This window comes from Ceratotherium simum, chromosome 7 (genome assembly GCF_057802395.1).
Source record: "Ceratotherium simum simum isolate JZ-2026a chromosome 7, ASM5780239v1, whole genome shotgun sequence".
In the NCBI taxonomy this organism is placed as follows: Eukaryota; Metazoa; Chordata; class Mammalia; order Perissodactyla; family Rhinocerotidae; genus Ceratotherium; species Ceratotherium simum.
In genome coordinates, this window is record NC_141906.1 from 19086471 (window position 1) to 19113214 (window position 26744).

The 26744-nt window shown below is 50.3% G+C and overlaps 1 protein-coding gene across 1 annotated transcript in view; it reads left to right on the plus strand.

Moving 5' to 3' along the window:
- Window positions 1-380: 380 nt before the first annotated feature.
- Window positions 381-26744, plus strand: part of IRAG1 (inositol 1,4,5-triphosphate receptor associated 1) — a 76626-nt gene continuing 50262 nt past the window's right edge. Inside the window, exons 1-8 of the mRNA XM_004418433.3 lie at window positions 381-578; window positions 17240-17340; window positions 18434-18504; window positions 20631-20804; window positions 21851-21928; window positions 22684-22736; window positions 22946-22993; window positions 24232-24849. Coding sequence (XP_004418490.1) covers window positions 381-578; window positions 17240-17340; window positions 18434-18504; window positions 20631-20804; window positions 21851-21928; window positions 22684-22736; window positions 22946-22993; window positions 24232-24849 — 1341 coding nt within the window. The remainder of the gene's footprint in view (window positions 579-17239; window positions 17341-18433; window positions 18505-20630; window positions 20805-21850; window positions 21929-22683; window positions 22737-22945; window positions 22994-24231; window positions 24850-26744) is intronic.

Below are 26744 nucleotides of genomic sequence, written 5' to 3' on the forward strand. Positions count from 1 at the left end.
GGCATCAGAGGTCATCGTGAGCATTCAATTAGGTGATCCTGGTGATGCTTCTAGGATAGTGCCTGGCACCCAGTAGGTGCTCAATCAATGTACACACGTGCACGTCTGATCCCAATGGTGTGTCCTCCACTAGCTGTGGCTTTGAGGAGTTGGAAGCACTTTTCTCCCTTCTGGGATAGTTGTGTTTACTGTAAGGACCCAATTAGATGCAGACTCTCTAAGGTCACCTCTGACTTTGTCAACAGAGCTGGAGAGCAGGAGGAAATGTCCTTCCCAGTGTCCTCTCCCGGCCTCCTCCAACCTCCGGGGTTGATGCAAGCTCGAGCAGGCTCTCTCTGCAGCTCGTGGCTCCTGGAAATGGAAGCCAGCTGGGGTCAGGGATGGCAGTGGATTTGACTTGTCCTTTTGGCGTCTCCTCAGCCTGTGGAGCCCAGGCCTCTTGGAGCATCTTTGGGGCTGACGCAGCGGAGGTTCCGGGCACACGCGGCCACTTCCGCCAGGAGGCTGCCATGCCCCACATTCCCGAGGACGAGGAGCCCCCTGGAGAGCCACAGGCAGCCCAGAGCCCTGCCGGCCAAGTAAGTGCCCCCTCCCTACCCGCAGCTAGCCTGGCCGGGGCCACGCCAAGCACCCTGGGCTGAGGCCACAGTGCCGGGCCTGGCCAGAGGGTTTGCCGGCAGCCTGTGCAGGCTGCAGTGGGCGCCTGGGGAAGGTGTGTGGCTTCCACACTGAGGAATAAATACCCCAAGTTCATTTGAATTGACCAAGGCCCCCACATACCCTAAGAGTGGAAGCTCCTAGGCTGTGTCTGAGTGGGGCCTCCCGGGAAGTCAAACGACCCCACCTTGCAGGCGCCCTCCTGGGATGGAGAAAGACCAGGGAAGAGCCATCAGCACAGAGGGCCTCGTCATGTCGGGGTCAAGGGCAGCAGCAAAAGGTCATTTAAACTGAGTCCACTTAAAATGAAGATCAAAATTTCATAGTAAAGAGTGAAAAAGATTATCAGCAAAATTGTATTATAAAAAAGGAAACGATGAAAATAAGTTAATTTGAAGGGTCTCATTGACATTGTATTGTATAAAGGAAATTATGAAAATAAGTTGTTTTTAGCTATACATATTACAAAATATAGATTATATACTACTTTTTAGAATGAACAAAGAATTAATCAATGTTCACTTTGGTGTCGGTATGTTTATTTTTATACCAACAAAATTATCTGTCGGCATGATACCGCATCCTTCATATTTCACTTTACAGCACTTTCATTAAGAGATTAAACAAATTTAATATTTAAGGGCTTCATTCATTTTCCCAAGGACCTCTTTCAATCCTTCAATATGCAAATAATTCCCTCACGAAGAACCTATCTTGTCGTCTTCCTCATCATTTTTTCTTCCTGTGTTGCCTGATCCAGTTCCATCTGCTCTCATTGGTCCAAGACCTTACATGTGAAATTCTCCAACGTGGTTTTCCAAACTTCGTGAATTTGGCAGTCGGTTTGCACTGAACGTTTATGATCCTGTTATGTCTGACGGTTGTCCAAACTGCCCTGAGCCGGGAGACACTTGTTAAGTGAGGGAAGAATGTCTGAGTGAGCATGAATTTGATAAGTGGGCAGATTCTTAGTGAATATTTTCATGTTATGATGACATTTGTTTTCTTACACATCATAAGAGTGGGAACTTGGATAATAAATACTTAGAAAAGAATGGCCTCTTGTATCTCCATATCCCAAGCTCAAGGGATGGAGATGTTGCAGAACTAGGCAGCCTTAGGGAGCCCTTGCATTTTTAAATGGCAGTGGGCCAAGCTGGCCACAGGCAGCCAGCTCAGGGTTTTACTGAGCCCCCCTCCTAGGAATGTCTTGCGCCACAGGGGATGCTGCTCGTCGTTTGCTCTCAGTGGCTCCAGATCGCTCCTCTACTCCTCTACAGGTGACGTCTGGCCTTCTCCAAACTGAATGCTCTGCTCTGCCCCTTTCCTGCTACTGCACCACACCAAGTATGGACAATTCCCCCAAAGCATTGCCAACAGTGAACTATAAGGTTTAACCAACAGAATTTTTTTTTTTTTTAAATAATCTATCAGGCCAAGCTCTGAGTGCTTTTTTTTTTTTTTTTTGCTGGGAAAGATTCACCCTGAGCTAACATCTGTTGCCAATATTCCTCTCTCTTTTTCTTTCCTCCCCCCAAAGCCCCAGTACATAGTTGTATATTCTAGTTGTAAGTCCTTCTAGTTCTTCTATGTGAGCTGCTGCCACAGCATGGCTACTGACAGACAAGTGGTGTGGTTCCGCAACTGGGAACCGAACCTGGGCTGCCAAAGTGGACCGTGCCGAACTTTAACCACTAGGCCATCTGGGCTGGCTCCAAAATTTTTTTTAATCTACTGAAAGCTTGGAGATTAAAGAAGGGAATGACAACACAGAGCAAAACATTCAACAACTGGATTCAAGTGTGACTGCTCCCAATTCTCAGGCTGTGACTTTCCCAGTTCTATCCCCTTAGCATTCCTCCTCCCCAGCCCGGGATCCCTGCCCTGACCATCCCTGACCCTTTCCACTTCACTAGCAATGGTAGAGCCCTTAAGCCAGATTCTCACGCAAAGTCTAGCTCCTGAATCCTGGACAACTCCCCGGAACAGCTGCCATGCCATGCTCTCCAAGAATGCAAGTGTTCCTAAAACAATAATGATAAAAGGTTGGCAAAGATGCAATGCCACCCTCAATGAAGAGATCCTTTTACACTGAGTTCAGTTCCTCTTAGTTCTAAACCTCTCTAGTTAATAGATCCTTCAAACTTTCTCTTCAAGAGACAAAAACCAGACAGCACAAAAGCCCGCTGGCCCTTCTGACCATCATGGCTTCAAACCACACACAGGTGCAGCTCCACTGGGTCAGAGAGGAGGGTAAGTTTCTAGGGGTGGCCACGCAGGGGAAGGGGTCCACGAGCTCACCACACAGTCGAGGGTCCAAGAGCCCTAGCTGAACAGCAGGAGCCCCAGATTCCAGGTTCCCACAAGCTCACCCTCCCTGTGACCTTAACCCAGAAGCAGACTTCTATAACATGAGGGTCTCTGAAAGTCTTGCAAATGCCATGACTCTATCCCCGTACTCAGGGGAAGTTAGGACAGTAAAGAGGCTGTTTGCAGGTCCAATGGCCTCTGCGTTGCTGGAGTCCAGTGGAGAAGGACCCATGAAGAATTAGATGAGCTGGATCCAGGATGCCCAGGTCCTATAGGGAAGGACCATTAGCACAGGATCTAAGAATATGGACTCTGGAGTCAGATCAAGCTGGGCTCGTGTCACAGCTCCTCCACATTCTGGTCAAGAGACCTCGTGAGTCTGTTCACTTTTCTGTGCCTGCAGTTCCTCTTCTCTTCCCCAGGGCAAGCGTTAATGGCTCCCTCCCAGACCCTGTCCAGCCCAGCCCTTAGTGCCTTCCTTGGCCTGAGGGACCGTGGAGCTGGAGCAGGTTAGACTCCAGACTGAAGGCCACATCAGACTCAGTATTCTTTCATTCTCTCCCTTACGGACAGGCACCGGCCCTCCCTGAATTCTTCAGAAGCCCACCGGGCATCGTCAAAGAAGAATCCCTCTATTGTACCAATCAGACAACCCACATTGGGCTTCTCAGGCAGCCACAGCCTCAGCGGAGGATTCAGGCCTGTGAGCAGGGGAAGCCAGGCAGCCAGGGAAGGGGGTTGGCCAGGAGGACTCTCTGGAACTCCCGGTACCGTGTGAATTCCCACTCTGTGAAGCAGGCAAAGAACAGGGCATCCTTCTGAGTTTACAGCTCCCGGGGGTCCAGCCCTCCTTCTGGTTCCCTAGGCCCAGCCCTCCTTTCCCATTGTTGACATGACCCCTCGCTGAGGCCTCCTCACACAAAAACACAAAAGCTCCAGGCCCAGATCCTGTTTTTCTTTTTGCATGCACTCACACATACGCACACACACCCTTCCACACACACAGATTCTCACACATGGACACACAGCCTTTAGGTCCCTAATCAGAAGCTGTAATCAAAACCCACAAAGAAATGAAGCTTCCCAACAATGCACTCTCTGAGGCTGAGTCCTGAGCCTGTTTCCTGTGTTGGCCCTTGAACAGGAAGGGTTCAAAGGGAGGTAGGCAAGGGGTTCTGGCAGGAATAGAAGCTGTCAGGACACAAGCCTGGGGCCTTAGGGGACCACACAATGACAGACCATCAGAGCTAGGAGGGATCACATCTAAGCCCCCTCTTTCAGGTAGGAAAGTTCTGCATAGCGTGAGCCCCCAAACGGTCATCTGGGAGCTTGTTTAAGCCCGGATTCCTCAGCCAACCCAGACCTACAGAACAGAGTCTCGGGGTGGGTCTTGGAATCTGTAGGAATAGCTCTGTACCGGGGAGCTCCTTATGTCACGAGGAAGTCTGTGCCGTGGTGGCCAGATCTGCTTGCTGGTCACGCTGGACCCTGCCTGGCCCGTGACTCTCCCTCAGCCCTACCCTCCACAAAGCCCTGCAGAGGGGTGAAAACCTGCAGACAAGGAAGGCTATTTCTGCCTCTTCCCAGGGTCTCTTTTCCCCCAGTTCCTCCAGTCTTTGCTCCCATGACAGTTTTCAGAGCCTCCCCTAAACCCTCCAGTGGGCGTATCACTGCCTGTCTCCCCTTCACTGTGGGGCACACCTGGCCCCAGGCCCCAGATGCAGTGTGACCAGAGCATCCGTGATTTCCTGGCCTGTGACTGGCAGCCACGTTAGAAAAGTGACTTATTGGGACAGCATGGCCTCTGCAGAGGTGCCTCGCAAAGCTGAGGGTGCAAAGAGGCTCATGCGAGCTGTGAGAGCCCAGCTTTCACTGGCCCTGGCTGCCACCTGGACAACTCTCATCCTCTCCAAGGAAGGATCCTGCCTCCAAGGAAGACCCAGAGGCAGGTCCATGTGAGCTCATAAGCAGACCTCACATCTTTCACATTATCTGCTCCAGCATCTACCACCACCACCCCTGACCTCCCCACCCCCATCTCCATTGTCCACACAGCCACTTAATAATAACAGCTAGCCACATGCCAGGTACCATTCTACTGTATTAACTCATTTAACTTCAAATCCATTATGAGGGGGGCATCATCATCTCCATTTCACAACTGAGGAAATTGAGGCACAGAGAAGTTAAGTACCTTCCTCTAAGGTCACACAGCTCCCAAGTGGCAGGCCCAGGATTTGAACCCAGGCAGCCTGGCCCCAGACCCCACACTTTTAGTCTCTATCCAGAACTGGGCACTGTATGTTTTGCCTCTGGGGCCCTCTGTGTGAGGTGCCTGGGCCAAGGGGACACTGTCCTGTGCTCCCATAGCCCTTATCTGAGAGGGCCGACCTGGGCCCCTGCAGAACTCACTGCTGTTCAATCTCCAAAGCGCCACAGCTTGTGGTTCTGGTCTCACCAAACCCCTCTGCCCGCCGTCCTCCCAGGTGCGTGTGCCTGTGGGCCAGGGGCAAAGCTCTGTGTCACACATCCTGCCGAGACACTGTGCTGCGCATGCCTGGTCCTGTGCGGCCCCTTCCTCACTCTCCTCCAGCCAGATGACAGAACAGCGCACGGTGATGCACATCATCTCCTAGAAACACAGCTCTCCAAGCTGTTCCTGGTCCAGGCCACACACACGCGTTCCTCTCCCTCCAGCCTGCTATGAAGCACCTACTTTGTACTGCGCTTTCTGACCCTCGAGACAGACAGTGATGCTTCACCCTGTTGTACAGCAGCGTCTTGTTGACATGAGACCATTGTAGCGCTCAACTAACCAGTGGCATCCTTGCTCCCACCCTCACCCCCAACCCCAATTTTTAATGAACTGAAACTGAAATTGGAGCGTGCTCTGGAGAAGCAGCTCTCCGTGTGTGGCCCTAACAGGAAGGGATCTGCTTGTGGAGCTCCTAGAACCTCTGACTATGAAGCTGCTGGGTGTCCTCCTCTTTTGGCCCAGAACTGGAGAGCGTGGCAGCTGCTGCCATGACAAAGCTGGAATTCTCTCCCTGTTTGTGTCAGCGTGGTCAGAGCCCCACCCTGGCTCACCATCATCAGTCAGTGGGCTGGGCCCAGAGCTGATCCTGCTTGGCCATCCCCAGAGAAGAGAAGAGCACCAAGCAGGGTTCCCAGGCAGCCAGGGGGTTCCAGACGGTGCAGGAAACGCTTCCGTTCCATAGGAACACAAGGTATAAGGAGTACAGCAGAGTGGAAAGAGCTGGGCTTCACATCCCTGAGTGTGACCCTGGGGGAGTTATTCATTTTGCCTCAGTTTCCTCATCTATAACCCGTTAACAACAGCGAAACTTTAGGGCAACTCTATCGTGTTCCAGGCACTGTGCTTGTTGTATACGTTATCTCATTTAATTTTCACAATACCCCCGTGAGGTAGGTACTGTTATTATTCCCATTTCCAGATGAAGACTTTAAGCACAGAAAAGAAAAGTAACATGTAAGATAACACAGCTAAGCGGTTGAGCCTAGATTCAAACCCAGGCAGCTTGACTTTAGTTACCAGAATAATCTACATATGGTGCTAAGCAAAGGACTCAGCTCATAGGAGGTGCTCGGTCCCTGATACAGCAAAGAACAGTTTGCGAAAACCTTTCACGTGTATCACTGTAGCCGGTCCTCGAACACTGCCGGGCGACAGAGATCTTCATCACCAGGAAACCGGAAGTTCAGAGCAATTTGGTATCGTGTCCAAATGCAGGGAAAGTAGCTAATACATGGGGCTCTTACTGTGTTCTAGGCTAAACTCTTTACACTCATTATCTCAGATAACCTTCATAAGGCCCTATATGACGGCAATGACTGTACCCATTTTACAGATTAGGAAACGAAGGCTTGGAGAGGTTAAGCCAGTTGTCCAAAGTCACATAACAAGGGAGTAGCAGCACCTGGATTCCATTCTCTCATGGCTAAGAGCTGAGAAAACGGGGCTATAATTATTTTTTTTCTTCTTTCTAGTCCAGAAAATATTGCATTATACTGCAGTGGAGTTTGAGCACACAGGAAAGAGATGACTGTTCACTTCCACGTGACAAGGAATTGAATCGAATTTACTCAATAAACGTTTGTCGAATTCATTCAACAAATGTGTATTGAGCACTAGCTCACCTAGGCCCCACTTTCAGGCAGTTCCCTTCCTGGTGGATTCACAATCGAGTGACCGTTCTCTCTGATCTGATTTGCTCTTGTATTCTCTCATGACCTTCTCTGATCTAGAATTGAAGGATCCTTGTTCTGTGCTGTCCCCAGGAATATCTAGAGCTTAACAATACACTTTACTTCTTAAGGTGACTTGCCAGCTTTTTTCTCCGTTTTTACCTCCCCTTGGCTGTTCAGGCCTTGTCTTCACTGGCCAGCAGACTGGAGTTCTGTCTACACCTCCCTGGAGACACCTTGGGAAATGTGTGCTCCCTCACTGGGGGAATAAAGTTTAGAATCTAAAGATTCAGTTTTCTATTAGGAATGAGATGAAGACAAAATAGACAATGCATGTAAAACAGTTGGAACTTGTAAGGACTTTGCAGTATGGGGACCCCCCTCCACTAACCCAATGAGAGCCCTCATGCCATGCTTCCTATGTGATGAGCACTGCTCTGAGCACTTTACACGTAGCCACCTCACAACAACTCTAGGAGACAGGTATGATTAGTATCCCATTTTACAGATGAGAAAAGCGAGGCAGATAAGTACACTCCGATCACTAGAAACTAGGCAGTACCTTGGATGCTCTAATTGAGGATTTTGAATTCATCCTCTCTGAGCTCATTCCCACTTCTCTCATCACACTCTTTGCAAGAACAGCCTCAATTAAGATCTTCAATGAATTCTCTTCAAATAAATTATCAGGAAAGCATTAGGATCTGGTGTAAAAGATACTGGGGACATCTATTGGGCACCTGCTATGTGGTCTCTTCCCTCTAAGGTAGATATTATTATTATCTTTATTTTAAAAAAGAATAAACTGAGTCTCTGTGAGGTCATGTAAATGTCAGAGGTCACACAGTTGTGTCATGGTTGAGTGGAGATTCCAACGCAAGTTTCTGCTGAGGTGTTCCTGCCAGCTTTGCCTCCTTCCCCGGCCCCACCCAGCAGGAAAGCCAGTGTCCCGACACCAAAAGCCCCGGGCAGGGGGAGCAGGTGCTCGATGCCCCATCCTCTATGGAAAAGAAGCTTGGAACGGGCCAAGAGGACAGTTCCACCAGGATGGCTTCCAGTGGTTCTGGTCACAGAGTGAGAGCTGTGAGATTGTAGCTGTGGCCATGCCTAGGATGAAACAGAAAGAGTTTTAGAAATGTTGGTTGTTACAGATGGTCAGGAATGTATATTACAATGATTTGTCGTTAGCTCCTATTGTGAGCAATGGAGTAGTTTGCTATTTTTTGTTTCCCTGATTCGCCTGCCAGACTGCTTGTGAGCTACTTAGGATCAGAGGCTGTCTTTCATGTGTGTATCTCCAATTCTCAGCATAGGCTCTAGCATGTGGTGGGAGCTTAGGGAAGGGTGGATGGATGGATGGACAGATGGAAAGATGAGTGCGTGGTTGGATGGATGGATGGATGGATAGACAGATGGTTATGTGAGAGGTTGGGTGGATGATTAGCTGGCTAGATGATTAAATGCCTGGACTGAAGGGAAGAAGAAATGCAGGGAGGAACGGTGTTAGGAAAAGAGGGAGGAGGAGACAATAGGAGGCGATGATAGATGAACTGCTGTCTGGCCGGGTGATACACTCTCCACAGAGTAAGGCTAATAGACACAGTGTGTGCTTCCACACACCTGATGTCTGTTGGCATGAGGGTAAAGACAGTGATGAAGAAGGCAGGATAATCTGGTGATGACTGATCCCTGACCTCTAGGCATAAAGTGGATAATGGCAGGAAAGTGGGTCCACCAGAAGCAGGGAAGGCCCTGGGTGCACTGAGGGATCGACAGGGTGGGCACTGGGCACCTTCAGGAAGCTGGGGAACTGGTCCTCAGTGCTTGGCAGGGCGGAACCCCACATCCAGCAGACCTCAGCAGAGGCACTTCTGCTCTCTCCCATGCTCTTAGGACTTGCCACTGGAATAATCATTTTCTCGCAAGTCCCTAGAGAGTCCTTTTACCCTGTCACAAGAACGCTAAGTCCTCTCTGTGGCCAAGCCCCTTTCTACAGAGGCAGTCCCTGTTTGCCCTCCAGGCTGTGAGAGAGGCACCTGGAAATAGAGTCACAACAGTGCTCACCCTCCACCACCACCCTCACCATCAACATCATCGTCATTATTATTATTGTTGTTTTATCTTATCTAATCCTTAAAACAAGCCTCGAAAGTGGGGATTATTTGCTGCACATAATGTTTGAGAACATGAAACTCAGAGAAGTTAAGTAACTTGCCCAAGGTCACCCAGGTGGGATTCTGGTCTAGGCCTCCCCAACTTCACTACCCTACAATGCCTTCTGGCAGGGTCCCCCTGGCCCAGGCTGTCTGCCAGGGCCCAAGTGCAGTAGCTAAACCCCCCACTCCCACCTGGGCGGGGGCTGGGGCTGGGGCTGGGGCTGGGGCGGGGGCTGTTGCTTAGAGCTTCCTAGCCCAGGGTTAGTCACGTGACGTTGGGGAAAGGAAGATAATATTCCCGTCTCTGACACTGGCCTATATTTATCCCTGCGCCCAAGCAGTTAGGAAACTGTTGTGCATTCCTGGGAATTTATGAGTGAAATAAACATTTAAATGTTTCTATAAGGTTTATTTAAGGAGAACAAAATGTGACCTGTTGGTTTATTATAGGATGAGCTTGCCAGGAGATGGCCCAGCCCCCCAGTGCTCAGCTGACTCTAGGGAAGGGCAATGGACCGCTGGAGAGGCTGGGCCCCAGGAAGGGTGACAGGGGTGCCCCTGCTATCTTTCTTCCAGCTCAGTGTTCAGCCTCATGCTGGCTGGAGAGCTTGCTGGAAGAAGGAGCTTGTGAGGAAGGGTGCAGCTTGGAAAAATAAGGGGGAGTCGGAGGCCTGTGGGCCATCAGGAACCAGAGGAGGTGAGACCAAAGACCGGGACCAACTGTAAGGGTAGCGTGTGTATTGGGAAGGCCAACAGGCCTGGTGTTCGGTCCCTTCCACTCTCCCAGCTGCACGGCCCTAGGCAAGTCCATTTCTTTCTTGGTAAAGTGGGGATTGAAATGAGAAGAGAGGGGAGAGAAAAAAAATGTTTCAATCACCTTATCCAAGCTCAGGGCCTTCCTTCCTCTTCTCATTTTCTCTTCATGATTCTGCAAGGTCAGGAGGTCTTGTCATCTCCAATTTGTAAATGTAGCCTGAGGTGCATTTGCAGAATTGCTGGGAGGATTAATTGAGAAACACATGGGAAGTGTCAGGGACAGGGCCTGGCACACAGTAGGTCTCAGGAAGTGTCACTTCCCTCTACCCACATTTGTTTCTTTGCTTCTCATGTCTGTAACCCACAAAGGGCCTGTAGACCTGGTCTGAGAAGCAGATGGTGAGAGAGGGAGTGGAGCCAGGTGAAGGTGGCCTCACAGGTGGGCTCCTCCGGGAGTCATCGATTACTTGGGCTTGGATGGCCAGATGTCCCTGGGGAGATGCTCCGTGGCTCCATGGCCAGAAGGGCTAGGCCCTCCCAATTTAACTCCAAATGGTTGAACAGACCCAAAACTAAGAACAACAATCCTCAAAACCAAATTCTCAAGTAATTAATTCCCTCCCAAAGGTAACAATAACAGAATACCACCTCTGACACTTATGGAACGTTTACTAGGTACCAGGTGCCCTTCCACGAGCTTTCCATCTGGACCTGCCTGATTTAGCAAATGAAAATACAGTTATGCCCATGCAATATTTGGGACATACTTATGCTAAAAAGTTATTTGTTGTTTATTTGAAATTCAAATATAACTGGGCATGCTGTATTTTATCTGGCAATCTTATTTCTATATCAACCCCTTTAATTCTTTTCCACAGATGAGGTAACCAAGGCACAGAGAGGCGAGGAGGTGACTTGCCCAAAGTCACACAGCTAGTAAGCAGGAAGCTAGACCGCGAACTAGTGTGGCTCCCAAGCCCGAGGCCCTGGAAGTGCCGAAGGCAGTAGCTTGCCCGGCAGATTCTCTGTTTGGCCGCGCTGCCCCCCGAGCTTTCCTGAGGCCCTGCCTTCTGTTTGGCAGCTCAGAGTGGGAGCAGGGATTTCTATTTCCACTGCCTCAAAACCTGGCAGAATTCACCCCAGAGGGCCTCTGGAACCTTCCCACACTCTCTCCTGGATTACTGTCTCGCCAGCGCCTGCTAGAATGCAACAAAGCCGGCACAAGACGTGACAGTTCCCCGCAAAACAGTTTTGCAGAAAACTAGGAGAAACTGCCCAGAGCTCGCTCAACCATTCTGTGAGCTGACTAGGGAAAGAACACTGACTTTATTACTGTATATTTTGCATACATTGCAAGGAGAGTGAGGAGCATTCCAGGACATTCCATCAGGGGATTAGAGGATTTCTCCCTGATTGCTTTGTGCCTCCTGGTTTTTAAGCAGCTTTGAATTGTGTGTGTTTGTGGTTACATGCTCGGCACTTGCCACCCATGGCTTGTTTCTGCCTTTCTGTGTGGGCACCTCTGTCCTGACCCTCCTCCGAGTGAGGGTGCCTGCAGCCCCACGCACGACGGCCACCTCAGGAAAGCTTTGCTGCAAGGCCTTTAGCCGGGAGGCAGAAGAAACTTCCACCAGAAAGCAGCACCTCCAATGCTTTGCAGGCCACTTACCTCACAGGTGTCAGCACTAAGGCACCAGGCCGTTGGCACTTCCACTCCACTCTCCATCCCATTGTGGTAACTGGGACGCATTTCAGAGGTCTACCTGGTTCACCTTTGTCTTCCCAGGCCCTCGCATGGACCACAGCACGTGATAGGAATTCAGGAAATGTTTGCTGGCTGAGTGGACAGAATAAAGCATAATAATGTGTGAATGTTTACAGACTGACCCCTCTCTTAAATTCTAGGACTTTTGAAAGCTTTGATGAGTCAATCATACAAAGAAGGCTAAGACTTTCTGCACAGTAAATAGCTGGATGGAGCTGGAGGAATCAGCTGAGGAGGGAGGGAGAGAGAGAGAGGATGTGGGTGGGGAGGGTAAGCAAGTGAAGAGTCAAAGGGGAGAGGAGAGGTGAGGATGGGAGTTAAGATTTTTTCCGCTTTTGTGTCCTTTGGGAGGTGAGAGTGAAGAGTGGAGTTCTTTTTATGTTGGTTTTCTTGTCTGTCGATAGTTCTTGAAAGCAATCCTTCTCAGAGCCTGGAGCACGTGGGTCACAGCTTCATCAGCTTTCAGGTCAAATGGTTTATCTTCAGACTCAAACCATGGATGCTTAGAAGGAGCGTGCGTTTCTCTTTATCTGCTAGGGATATTTATATTTATCAAATTGTTCCCCCATTTTTATAGTCTCATGTTTTTATATCTTATATTTTATTGTTGGTTACTTCGAATTTCTCTGGGAAATAGGTAGTGTCGATAAAATACAATAAATAAGTGAACTGTATTATACTTACTTAGCAGCCTGAATGCATTCAACTCTTGGAAATGGGTATATGGCATAATCCCCTCACCACCACAATTTTTTTTTCAGAACACAGCACGCAGAAATTAATGTTTGGCCCCTCCTGCCCCCTCACAGAGACCTTCCCCATCTGTACCAATGCATGCTGGGAATTTATAAAAGCCTCGCCCTAAGGGATAGCAGAAACCATATGATATAATGAGCATGCAAATGGTATTTTAGCCAAAGTGTTATTTCTTCTTGTTTACCGGAGGATTCATACAAGAAAGAAATTCTCTAAATATGACAAACGTGAAAAAGGTAATTTTCTGAGCTCAAACTTTCATGGTCGAAATAAAATCCACCCAGGAAAGGAACTTCACACACACTGTAAGCAGAGTTGGTATTTTGATTGGCATTGCCATGGTAACAGTCACCCACGAGGCCATATAGGACAGAAGCTCCACGAAGATGACATGGGATTTATAAAGGTGAATAAGTCCTCAAGATCTATTGTACAGCATGGTGCCTATAGTTAGCAGTACTGTATTGTATACCTAAAAATTTGCTAAGAGGGTAGATATTATAAGTGTTTTTATCACAGTAATAATAATAATAAGAAAATAAGAAGGCGGGAGGAAACTTTTGGAGGTGATGGATAAGTTTGTGGTATAGGCTGTGGTGAAGTTTTCACAGGTATATGCTTATCTCTAAACTCATCAAGTTGTACACATTAAATATGTACAGCTTTTTGTATGTCAATCAGACCTTAATAAAGTGATTTAACACACACACAAAAAATGACATGGGCGGCACAGGTTTTAAGTACAAGCTTCCTGTGCTCCAGAAAAATCAGGACAGCTTAAGAATTACGTGCCACAGGGCCAGTAACTCAGATGCATTCAGGGCCAGGCAGGGAGCATAAATGATTGCAGCAGGCCAGCATAAGGCGACTCCAGCCAAGAGCACTCTGCAGAAATGTGAACCCAAGATTGCTTGATCTCTTGGTTTTGCAAGAAAAGCAGGAAATCCAGACCTTTGTGGGAATTCCTCCAGTTGTAAAATGTTGGTAACAAACATAAAAACTTGTAAACACTACTCACAGCTAACGGGCCCTCACGTCTCTAATTGGCACCTCTGAGCTCAGGAAATAGGCTTCAGAGAATACTAATTCCTTAATTGAGATCCAAGAGACCACGGCAGCAAGAAATCCTTTCAGTGACTTGAGGAGAAGCCTCTGGAAAAACTTCAGCCCTTCCCTCTCTACCAGAGAACCTGCACAATAGAAAATCCCCCATTCCTCCCTCTTCCCTGGCACCCCCATTTAACTTGGCCCCTACCCCTGGCCCTGCCTGCCCCAGCCCCATCCCATCACCTGCCATTTTGACACACTGCTTCCCCTTCTTGACCTCAGCAGCTTCCCTGGAAACTGTTCCATGTGTGTCCTCAGGTCCCACACCACGACCCAAGATCCTCCTGCTTTCCTCCTGGCTGCTTGGAAGGCCCCAGCCTCTTTGCTGCTTGCTGGCCTCCCACTGGGGGAGCTTGGTGGACAAAACGTGGGAGAACTGAGTAGAGCCGCCATTCGTTTTAGTGATAACCGTGACTAATGGGGATTTGTAGACCATATGACACCTATAAAAGTCTACACACATTTGTCATTTCATTTTATTCCCACAAGCTTCTTCTGAGACAGAGCAGGCCTTTGACCATTTTACACTTGTGAGAACCGAGGGACAGTGCAACAAGAGGACAAAGCAAGTGACCAGCTCACCACCAGCCCGTCAGGGGGACACTATCCACAGAAAGAGTTGTTGCTTCTGGGGAAACTCCCTGGGCGTCTCTTCCAGAGGCAGTCCTCGACGGAAGGATGGATGTCTCTGTTCTTGGGGGGAATGGAGCTCTGGGGTATGAGAGCAGATTGGCTCTGGTTCCAGCTGCAAGCATCATGCTGACTCCCTATCAGTCTACATTGGCCAACTGTGGGTGTCCAAATGGATAGTGACATAGCTCCAATTTACCAGAAGCTTCACAAAATTCCTACGGGGCGGATGGATGCTTTAATAACTGGGCCACTTCCATCATCTCAAACAATGTGAATCATGGGGATCCATGGATGAATCTGCTATCAACATTTCTGTTTTCTCTTTGGGTAGTCAAATTATTCCCAAGCCTAACCCTCAGTGTTCTCCATCTCCAAAACCATAAAGACCAAACTCCCTGGAGTAGCACCCAAGGTCCTTCAGAAGCCAACTCAACCTCTTATTCTAGTTTCATATTTTTCCTCATCCCTGACTCTTCTATCCCACATACCCCACAGTCTATGCTCCAGCTACATTGATGAATCCCTATTGTCCAGTTATCCCTTTTGCTAATGCTATTCCCTTTGCCCAAAACCTCTCCCCTAATATCTTTGTCTTTCAAGCTCCTATTCATCCCTTAAGACCTAGCTCAAATGTCAACTCTTCTGGAAAATCTTCCCCAACTCCCCTGATAAGAAAGTTTTCTTTCCTTTCCTCTGAGCTTTCAGAGAATGTGGTCCATCTTTTATCATCTTATATTTATTATAAGTATTAATTACTTCTGCATCCCTTGCTTGACTGTGAGCCCTTGAGGATCCTTGTATCTCAAGCTGCTCCTGGTACATGATAACTAAAATGTGTTTGTTGAACGAAAGAGAAAAATAATCTGACAGTAATATAACCATTTATTGAAAACATCAGTCATGTGCTAGGTGCTTTATCAACATTATTTTTAGTCCTTAGATCAACTTTGTGAGTTAGATTTTATGATTGTGGGGCATAGAGAGGTTAAATAACTTGCCCAAGAAACACAGCTAATAGATGATGAGCAGAAATTTGAGCCCAGGTCTGTATTACTCATCCAAATGGCAACGCTTCTTCCTACTCCTCCCATCCAGCCGAAGTCTCTGCCCAAACTTCCCTTCCATGTGCTCATGCTCGAAGATTCTGAGTGCTTCTCCCTCCCCCAGCCACTGCAGCTCCCTTCAGCTGATGAGGTCCCGGAACGCAGAGATCTGGCATTCCCTGGCTGGACTCACTCAGAGACTCTTCGTCAGCTCACCCTGCCTTAAGTTTGAGGTCAAGGGAGGGAAGAGATACAATTAAAAATGAGAAGAGCTAGTTTCATTAAAAATTGTGGGATTTAAGAAGTCCAGACAGCACTGAACGGGACCCATTTAACAACAAATAATAACGTGAAAAAGAGAGAAGGCCTCCTCCTCACCTTGCAAGGAGCCAACACCTGCATACTGAGGGCTCAAGTGATGTAGTGATTAAGTCTGGCACACTCTGCTTCAGCGGCCTGGGTTTGCGGGTTCAGATCCCGGGCATGGACCCACAGCACTCATCAAGCCATGCTGTGGTGATGAGCCACATACAAAGTAGAGGAATACAGGCACAGATGTTAGCACAGGACCACTCTTCCTCACCAAAAAAAAAAAAAAAAAGAATATGGCTCAGCCCTGGCTCTGCGAGGGCAGACCTCAGGCCATGGCTTCAGTGGGGCCACTAGAAGTAATAATACTTAATGACCGGTGGCTCCAGAAGGACACGGCCCCCAGAAAAAGTGGCAATGGGAAGATGGGCACCCACTGCTCTGCAGCTGCAGGAGACCACACCAAGAGTGGGAGGTGGTGCGACATGCTCTGGAGTGCGAGGAAACAGATCTTTGGCACACGACAGCAGGGTGTGCACAGAGGGCCCTGGCGGCACATTCCAGTAAACAGGAAGGGGCAGAGGAGAAGGAAAATGATGAAGGGACATATGAGAGAACCCCTGAGACTCTCCCAGGCATAACTGAAAAGAATTCTGCCATGGAAATACTGTAATAGCCAAAGAACCAGAGATATGGTGTATGACTGTTAACTGGTCCCATTTTTACCTCCAGTCCATTTAGGTGTGGGGACACACAGGTTGAGGTGCATCTTTATGGATCTTATTATATCTCCTATATCACTTTTATTTCATTTATTCATTGACTCACCCAACAAGTATTTATTTTATTCCAGATATGGTTTTACAACTCACACAGCCATCAGCAGCATAGAAGTATAACAATTCACTACAACTTTACCAACACAGGATATAATAACTCCTTCACTTTGACTATGAGTAGATTTGTTTTGTTTTGTTTAGTAGTTGTGAAATAACACCTCAAAAATCTAAGGACTGGCTAATAACTTTTGTTCTAATTTCAGAAATGTGTTATTTATTTACATGAACATTTTTACAAAGTTGCAAAAATTAAACTGCATTCCATTACCCACTGAACAAATCACCTTCACTGAAATGTCACACTTACCCAAATGTAGGACTGTCACTGAGTATCAGGAATGTGTGGGTGCCACCGCCTTTCCTCCTGGCCTCCATTCTTCCCCAGACGGGGAAGGACTCGGTGGCATTTATTTCCTAGATTGTCAGTGAGAACTAACCAGGGGTGGCTTAGAGGTTCCCTAATCTTAGTGCATGAAAAGTGGACCGTGTTACGCTCGGGAATTTGCCTGCTGGGGAATGAAGGAGAAACTGCCTATCTTTTTTTTTTTTCTTCCAAAATAATCCAAATGAACTGCATTGATCCCCTTATCAAGATGGCTCTGAGTATCATGATGCTGGAATAATTGCTCCAGCTCCAGTTTTCCTCGAAGCTTCCACCATCCCAAGCCTAACTCCATCTGTGCTTTTGTTCTAAACCACCAGGGCCCTCCCACGGCAGGAGTATCTTGCAGTCCACCCGCCATCGTCCTGACTGGGGATGCCAGTTCACCGGAAGAAGAAACTGACAAAAACCTGGCCAACAGGTGCATCCCATGTGCCTGATCTTTGCTCTGTGAAGAACAATATTTCTTAGAACATGGGGATTAAACAGCTTTATTTTTTATAAACTCTTTCTTCTTTCTTGGATCATTTTATTGATGAAAATACAATCAGGTAGTTTTTCAAAATGGGAGAGAGAGCTTGGGATTTTTCCTTTATCTTTCTCCCCCAAATTATTTTTCCTCTCCTGGATTTGGCTCTTTGCACTTTGCTAAGTCTTTAAGAAAAGCACGAGTCATAGCAGAGGAGTTTCCTGTAATAACTGCAAACAGACCTGAAAGATGTGAGTCTTGGACTGTAGAATCCTACCCCTGGCCAAAGCGGGTCCTGTGAGGAAGACAATCTCTTGGGAGGGACATTGGCTGTCATGCAACAGGACATTCCTGCCTCGGTTTTACACAGCACTGGCCCATGCGTTGGTCTAGCTGGCATGAGATTGTCTAACTACAATTCTCACAAAGTTACAAAGATAATTCTCATACAAATATATCGTGAGCATGTGTCAAAGATTTATTTAATTCATTAATGGGGGACCCATCAGGATAACAAAGCCAGTTCAAAGGAAAATACAAGACATGGATATGCGTACATAATCAGTGGGGAGGGAAAAAATGCTGGAGTAAAATTGCCAAGTTAGATATAAAACAGGTTAATACTCTACAGGGCAATGAAATCGTATTTTCTTCTTTTCTCCCAAACAGAAATCATCTGCATTTCTACCAGAAAACAATTATTTATATTTTATGAGTTTTCTACAAGTTAGATATTCATTGAGTCTGGGCCCTAATAAATAGTAAATAGTTACATCTTCTTAGGGCAGTGGTTTGAAAACTTTAGCATGCATCAAAATCACTTAGGGGGTCCGTTCAATCACAGATGGCTGGGCCCCACCCCCAGAGTTTCTGATCCAGTAGGTCTGGATGGAGCCTGAGAATTTGCAGTTCTAACAAGTCCCCAGGTTTAGACAAGCTTGATGATGCCGTCATACGACTTTGAAAGAATATACAGGCATCTGTTTGCCTATTTCCAAGCTGTGGACAAATTTTCTTGACAAGATGGCTCTGTTCTGTCTTTCAGAGCTCACAGTCCCCACAGGAGGCTTTCTCACCGACACTTGAAGGTTTCCACTGCTTCGCTGACTTCTGTGGGTAAGTGCTAGGCCACTTTATCTTATTTCTGCAACCAGACATAGGGGTCCAGCTGAAGGTGTGTTTGAGGAGGAAGACTGAGGTCTGGCAGCTTGGCCGGGCTGGGCCCCTTCCCCTCTCCTGCTCCTCAGACAGGCCTATCCCTACGAGCCCAGCAGGGCAAAGTAGATCAGACCCTCTGTGTTTGAGCTCAAAAGATGGATGATATCTCATCTCAGCTGGGTAAGGCTCAATTCCGGGGCTTAGGAGGCAGAGCCCTCTGCCTCCTGCTAGAAAGGCCCACATCCAGGTAGGCACATGTCTGAATGCAAGGCTGGCTGCCCCAACCACCCACTTGTTCCCTAGATGGTCTCTCAACACCTGTTCTGGACCATCAGAACATAGATATGATACAGACTCCGTCTCTGCCTTCATATTGCTCGGAGTCTATGAGGAGACTGAGAAGTGAACAGACAGAATCAGGACACTGCATTGTGAGGACTTTCACAGAAGTGTTTGGAAAACTGAGGCAGGAAGGGGTCCAATTCTCTCTGGGGAGGGAGGAGCTTGGGTAGGTATACCAGAGGAGAGTATTTGAGTTGTGCCTTAGAGAGTTGGACAGATAGGCAAGAGGGAGGGAAGGCATTCCAGGAGGAAGAAGCAACATGGTCAGGGAGCAGGAACCATAAAAGCAACTCAATGCTCTGCCATGTGTGTTAGTTAGGACTCTTTCAAACGATAGAAACCCAACTCAAACTAGCTTACACCAAGAAATAAAAATAAATAAAAGCCAGGGCTTGTGGTTTCAGGTAGTGCTGAAACCAGGTGCTCAAGTTGGGTCATTAGTAACTGTCCCATCCCATTTCTCGAGTCTCCTTTCTGTGTGTTTGCTTTCTTCTTGGCAAATGGCTACCAGCAACTCTAGGCTTGCATCCCATCAGTGGAAAGAGAGTTCCTCTTCCCCATATCCTCAACACAATTCCCAGGATTGCCTCTCATTGGCCTCCCGTGGCCATCCCTTAGCCAATCACTATGGCCAGGGAGATTGAACTCATCGACTGGTCATTGAACACAGTCCTATTCCTGGCACTTGGGATGAGGTGGTGGGTGGATGTTAGCTCCTTCCTAACTAATGTAATTGAGACTCAGAGGGGTTTCACCCAACGCAAACTGAGGAGCTACGACCAGAAGAAGGGGGAATGGAGGCTGGAGAGGCATAATGGGAGCCATTCACCACCAGGGGGCTGGAGGGGAGGGGCCTCCAGAGGAGCATATGGGGTCAGCAAAATTGGCTTTTGTCATACGGGAGACCATGAAGAATCCCAATGAGGTGAGGCAGGAGAACAGCATGGTCAGATATGGCTCATAGGAGGGTCACTCTGATAGGCAGTGGAGGATGGGATGGAGGGGATAGCCTGGAGGTGAGGGATCTATGAGGTGGCTGATGTAATTGTGCAGGTGAGAGCTAATGACCAAGAATGCAGACAAGGGGCAAGTTCCAGAAATATTTATGAGGTCAATGCCAGGAGTTAATGATCAGTTGGTTGGACGTGGGAGGACTTCGGAAGACAGGAGTGTGGAGGACTCCCGTGTTTCTGAGCAGCTGAGTGGGAGGTGGTGTCATTCACCCAGAGAATGCTGCCAGAGAAGGGACAGTTTTGGAAAAGGATGGGGGTAAACAATGGGAGTGGAGGGAAGAAGAAAGAGAAGGTGGTCATGGGATTGTGTCTTGGGCCTATGATCTTTGGAGTGCTCCCTCATCCACACATGTTAAGCTCACTAGCTCGTTGAAGAAATGGAGACCGGAAGGAAGAATACACTAGGGGAGCAGATAGCACACAGTGGGGCTCCTGATGGCCTTCCCTAGTGGTGGAGTTTAGGACACTCCTGGGAACCCAATGTGGCTTCATGAGCATTTGTGACAGAGGACCTGCTGCAGCCACAGGCTGCAAGCCCCCGAGGGGCCAGGCCTGTTAAGGAAGCCCTGTCTGTCCCCACATAGCCCTCTCCCTGGCCCGGCACTGGGCTGAGGCTTGGCGGCTGAGTCAGCCCTGGGCAGCCTCCTGGGGCCGAGGTGTGAGGAGGGGACCCTCTCGGCTGGGCCGAGTATTCCGTGGCTCTCAACCCAAGCTCACCTCCTTCTGCAGACCCTGCGGGGCACATCATTGACCTGGTGAATGACCAGCTGCCTGACATCAGCATCTCAGAGGAGGACAAGAAGAAAAACCTGGCACTGCTGGAAGAAGCCAAGTCGGTGAGTGAGCGATTCCTGACCCGCCGCGGGAGGAAGTCCAGGAGCAGCCCCGGAGACTCCCCCTCAGGTAGGATGTGCAGGTGGCCCCCTGAGCCCCTCGGAGGCAGGGTGGGGGTGGGAAGGCCAGGCCCCAGCTGCACTGGGAGCCCTGCTTCCGAGGTCTGGCCTCTGATTCACCTGACCCCAGGCCTCTAGGCCCCAGGAGGATGGAGCCTTGCAGAGAGGATCTGTGAGGAGAGGGCACCTTGCCCCGTTTCAGGAGCTCTAAAATATTGACCCAACTCTAGCACAGAAAGCTCCTCTATTTGTTTTTTTGTCCCTGTATGTGGCTTCCTTTTTCACCAAGAAATCTCAGCCCATATGATACCCATGAATGTAACTTGGCCTCCTCCATCCCTGAATCCTCTGGGTGATGCCCATTGGCATGACTCCTGGGTCATCCTGCATGAACGGAGTCTGTGTGACATCTCCACCTTCCCAGGACACCCTATGGGCACCTCCTCAGTAAAGGTCCACAGAGGCCAGCTCTGGGCTCCCTCTCCCTGATCTCCAGCTATGGGCTCTGGGAAGGATCCTGGCACTGTGGGGAAGCGAAGGTGGTCTTTGGCATCTTTATGGAATTTCTGGATCAGAAGGAAGGTTTTCCTGGGCCCTGAAATTCTCCTGCTACCCCTTTGGCTAAAGTCACTCTTCTTCCTGAGCAAAAAGTTGGGGCAGGTTTTGGACAAGTCTGAAGGTCCTCAGGAGGCAAAGGGGAGCATTTGAAATCAGGGCCATCCTGGGAAGTCTAGGAGGTACCGCCTTTGGAGCTGCACCTGCCTAGCAATGCCAGGTCGTCTGTTTCTAGAAGGTACTTGGAGGTCAGGCCAAGCAGGCTGAGGAGTGTGACCCCAATTCTCACCCACCTAATGACCCAAGTGTCCCCTCTGTTGGGCTGACGGCAGGGAGGTGTTGGGGTGTGGTAGGAATCTTATATGGCAGTCCAGAATCAGCCCCTGACGCCGACTAGGCAGACCAGGTTCCTAGGGGTCAGAAATACCTGAAAAGATGTCTTCATTAGGCTGAAGTCCTAAACCTTCATAAATGCTGGCCAATATGTGTCTGTCTCCACAGCTGTTTCCCCGAACCTCAGTCCCGGAGCTTCTCCTGCATCCTCTCGGAGCAACTCACTCACCGTCCCCACACCGCCCGGTGAGGCCCAGCGCCCCTGGCATTTCCTGCCCTGGCTTCTCCCTCTGGGTGGCGGCTCAGCCCCTCCCCTGGCCTGACCAGGACGCCTCCCATCTCGCAGGCTTTCCAGTCAGCACCCCTGTTTGGCCCTCTCCCCAGGAGGCCCCCAGCTTGGCCTGGCTGGGCTGCCTCAGAGGTGGGGGATGTACTTTCTCTTAGGGTTCTGAGCTAGTGTGGGGAGACAGGCCCAGCCCAGGATGAGGCAGGCTGGGTGAAGACGGGGCAAGGTTGTGGGAAGGGGACTACAACTGGACCTCTCAGAGAGGTCACCTCAGAGCTTCTTTGGAAAGGCCTCTATTTGAGGTACTCTTTGCTTTTTGGTTTCTTCCCTTTCATTAGGCTGTGTTCAGGGCCACACCCTCATCAGCAGGGGAAGGGGCAGGACGCCAGGGAGAGCAGCCTGCCCTTGTCAGAGCTGTTGGCAAGTTCATGCTCAGGTCGGGCAGCCTAGGTTCAAATCCCAGCGCTGACACTTCCTGGCTGTGTGACCTTGATTTCCCTCTGCCTCAGTTCCCTCATGTGGTTTCTGTGATGATGAAATGCGGGCTCACCACAGAACCTGGCATGTGGCGGGTACTCGACAAATGGTGATGTTACTGGCTCCCAGGCCTGAGAGCTAAGAAAGGATATTCTGGGGAGGTAGATCTGTTTTGATAAAGGGACAGCTGAGAGTCTGGAGTGCTGGACATCTCTCACCAGTGTTTGGATTATTCCAGGCTTGGATGCATGCAGTGGTCCACAGTCACCTCTGCCCAGAGCACCACCACAGGTAACAGGGGCCCCATTTGGGGTTTCTATGTCAACTGGTCTGCCCTCTTACCCCTTAACACACACCCGAGAGACCCTCCATGACCCACTGGAGGTGAGGTGCCGGGGCGGGGAGGCATCTGCATCACTGTTGGGGACCTCCTCAAGGGTATTCCAAGAGGAGATATCATCTCCTCATATCGCTGACTGACTCGTGTTTGCTTCCTCCAGCAGAAGGGGAATGAGGCCGAAGTCTCTTCACCTCTCTTTGGCGAGCCTGTGAGTTTGAGCTCTGGCCAATTTGGATGCTTGGGATGTGGGAGACACAGTGTCCCAGAAGCCTACGCTGGCCCTGGGCAGCCTGCAAGTGGGTGTGCATGAGCGGAGAGTTGAGGCTGGGGAAGCTAGCAGGTTCCTCTGCCCTATTGTGACTGGAAGTCTGAGGTGGAGGGCGTGAGGAGGCAGGATTCAGTGGGGGTGACCTCTGTGGTGGTCCTGCTCATAACCCTGTACCCCCACTCAGGCTGCTGGCCAGAGATCAGGGGGGCCACAGGGCCTAGCAACAGCCAGGCAAGACTGCTGCTCTCGTCAACTCGAGTGAAAATTGCAGGGAAGCTCCAGCCCCTGGTCGAGATTCTTCCTGGGGACAGCCAGGATAACCTCGTATTTGCTGATGAGTGATAGGGGGGCCCCACATCTGCTCAGAGCACAGTGCTCAAGGTGGTGTTAAGAGCAGCATAGAACACAATCTCGTCTAGAACTGGGTCTGGGGTAGAGTTCTCCGGAAGAGTTTCAGCACACACACAAGACAGCCACACAAAACCCAAATGAGGACCCGCATGCTCTTCACAAAGCAGGTTTCCCTTGGGACATGAAGGAAGTGTGCAGAATCTTACAACTTCTGCACAGTAAGATAGCACCTTTGCAAGAATCACCTTGTCCAGTGATCCTTAACCTCTTTCGGATCACGGAACTCTGTGAGAAGTTCTTAAAAGCGGTGGATTCTCTTTCCAGAAAAATACACACAATGCACCCAAACACACATATACATTTGCATATAATTTCAGAGGTTTCACAAACCTGATAGGAAATCTGAGTCCCTAATGGTCAAGGGCCTTTCCAGGCAGAGCCAGGACTAAAATCTGGGGCAACTGAGTCAAGGCCAAAACTGTGACTGTCCCCAAGCTGCCCTCTATTCCACTGTCCTTTCAGCTCCTAGCCCTTGGCAAGTTCTCGGCAGGTTTTGGATCGCAGGTTCCCTTGTCCTGTCTGTTTTACAAACCCCAGGCTTTTCTGTGGGTCCCCTTTAATGGCTCAGACCTGACTGAGAAGCCCTCTCCTTCCACCTAGCCCACACCCCTAAACACACACACACACACACGCACACGCACACACACACGCACACACACACACGCCCCTAGGCAGGGTCTGTGGCCTCTGTCCCACAGCAGAAGTGGCCCCACCTATGTCCTCTCCAACCTGCCTCCGGGGTCCCAGCTCTACTTTGTGTCTTTCAGAGTGTCCCCAAAGGGCTAGCTGACCGGAAGCAGAATGACCAGAGGAAAGTGTCTCAGGGCAGGCTGACTCCTCGCTCTCCCACAGTTGAGAAGTCCAAAGAGATTGCAATAGAACAAAAGGAAAACTTCGATCCCCTCCAGCACCCTGAGGCCACACACAAGGGCCCAGCTTCTGGCACAGGCAGTGGTGGGAAGATGGCCCTGAACAGCCCCCAGCCTGGCCCCGCTGAGAGTGAGCTGGAGAAGCCGCTCCTGAAGACAGCCAGGGAGGGCAACCCTCTGCCCAGAAGTCCAGCCCAGGGCTCTGGAGGGGTGGCTCCCACAGCCCCCCAGGGAAAAGGCACAGCTGGAGAGCCGACAGGGTCCAAAGTTGGCTCCAAAGCCGAGCTGCGGTCCCCTGTGTCCCGGCCCCCCCTGCTGCGGGGGGTCTCCTGGGACAGCGGCCCCGAAGAACCTGGCCCCCGGCTGCAGAAAGTGCTTGCCAAGCTACCACTGGCAGAGGAAGAGAAGCGTTTTGCAGGCAGAGCTAGCAGCAAGCTGGCTAAGGCGCCTGGACTCAAAGACTTTCAGATACAAGTGCAGCCCGTGCGGATGCAGAAACTGACCAAGCTCCGTGAGGTGGGTTCCTGGGCGCCAGTATGGGGGCTGTGCACTCCACGTCCCCCTGGGCTGAACACCTCTGGGCGGGGGCTGGCCCTGGGGCAGGGCAGCTCTGGCCCGGACTGGGACCTTGCAGGGCCCTAAACTGCCCTCCCCCACCCCCCCACCCCGGAGCAATCAGGCCCACAGTGTGGCATCTTGATAAACACGAGTTTCAGGGGCTTTTTACACCACTTACCGGGGCCAGGTCAGTCTGGGATAGAGTTGCCACACAAAGCCACATTTCAAGGGGAAGGTGAGTATGTGGAGGGATACACAGGCCCTCAATCCTGGGCTGTGTTTTCCCCTCCAGCGGAGCTGGTGGCTCATAAACGGGAAGCCCTTGATAGAGTGCCTTGTCCTGCCTAGGATTGGGCTGGGCAAGGATAGACTAGCTTTTCCCTTCGTAATGCCCGGGTGCCTGTTAACAAAGGGCCTCCAATCCATCCACAATGTAATAACGGCTACGAGGGGCTGCTCCCCCGTGGTGAACTTCTTCCAATGTCCATGATGTCCCCAACATTCACTGGCCATCAACCCAGGCCCAGTGGTCTCTCATGGAACTGCCACCATATGCAAGGGGTGATTGGGGGTATCCAGAGATGTAGGGGAGAGAGACCAGGGTTTGAGCTGAAGAGGTTAACAGGACAAAGGAATCTGCAGTCCTTTCTTCCCCAGAAGGCCACAGGCCAAGGCAGCCGGGACTCCACAGGGTGGGACTTAGCGCCCCTACAGCTGGAGCTGGACAAGGCTCTCTTGGCTCCTCTACAGAGGAGGCATGGGACAGGGAAGGAAAAGAGGCACCTGATGGCGGTCAAGCACAGGGAGGGGGTTTCTGTGCCAGCAGGGACACACTCCGATGCTGGCCACTGTCCTATTCAGAACTCTTCCATGATGCTCTGAGTTGGAGGCTCAAGGGGAGCTAAGGCCCGGCTCTGGTGTTAACATTTTACAGAAAACCCCACACAGCCAGGAAGACCTCACTAACGAGTGGATCAGCCTAGGGCCTGGAGGGACTGCCCATGGTGAGCCAGAGTCCCAGAGTCCCAAAGGGGCCAGACAGCCAGGTATTGGCCTTCATGGGCCTCTGGGCATCAGAGGCTAGGCCTAGGCAACAGGCCACCCCCCACACCCCTGCAAGTTTCTCTCTGCAGCAAAGAACGTCACAGAGAACCTGGAGGCCCCATCCCACTAACCACTGCCCTAGTAGCTGAGCACGCCCACCCCAATCCAGTGTGCCGAGAGCTGATTGGCTGTGGGCCTCTGGCTTGCTAAGGACACAGGTCAAGGGCCCTGGTCCTGACTTCCCTTTGGGCCAGAGCACCCTCTGCTGGCTCCTTCCTTTCCTTCGTTACCCAGGGGGCAAACGACTCCAGTGGCCTCTGCCAGATGGATGACAAAATCCCCCTACTAAGCATGTCACAAGGGGCAAGGGGCTGAGTCAGACATTTCCACTTGGGGGCGCTGGTCTGGTGCTGATAGACTCCGAGCAAGTATGAGCCTACCTGTGCCACATACCTGCAGTCAGCATCCCCATCTCTCCCCCGACTCTGACTACTGAGGCCTCGGGCAGGAGAGTGGCGGCTGTGCCTGCTGCCTTGTGGCAGCAACTCTCAGGTCTCATTTGTCTGGAGAGTTGAACAACTCAAGAGGTGCCAGAACAGGCCACTGAGGAACTAGGGGCGGGGGAGGCCACAACTTCAGGAAGTGGGCTCTCACTGCCCAGAACAACAGGGCAGGAAGCTCCAGCCAGCTCGGAGCACAACTACGAGATCAAAAGATTGTTTCCAGCAGCAGCTCCATACACACCCAGGGGACCCTCCTGTCCCCAGAGCCCTGGGCTCTGCGTCTGTTTGTTCTCCAGTCCTCTCTAG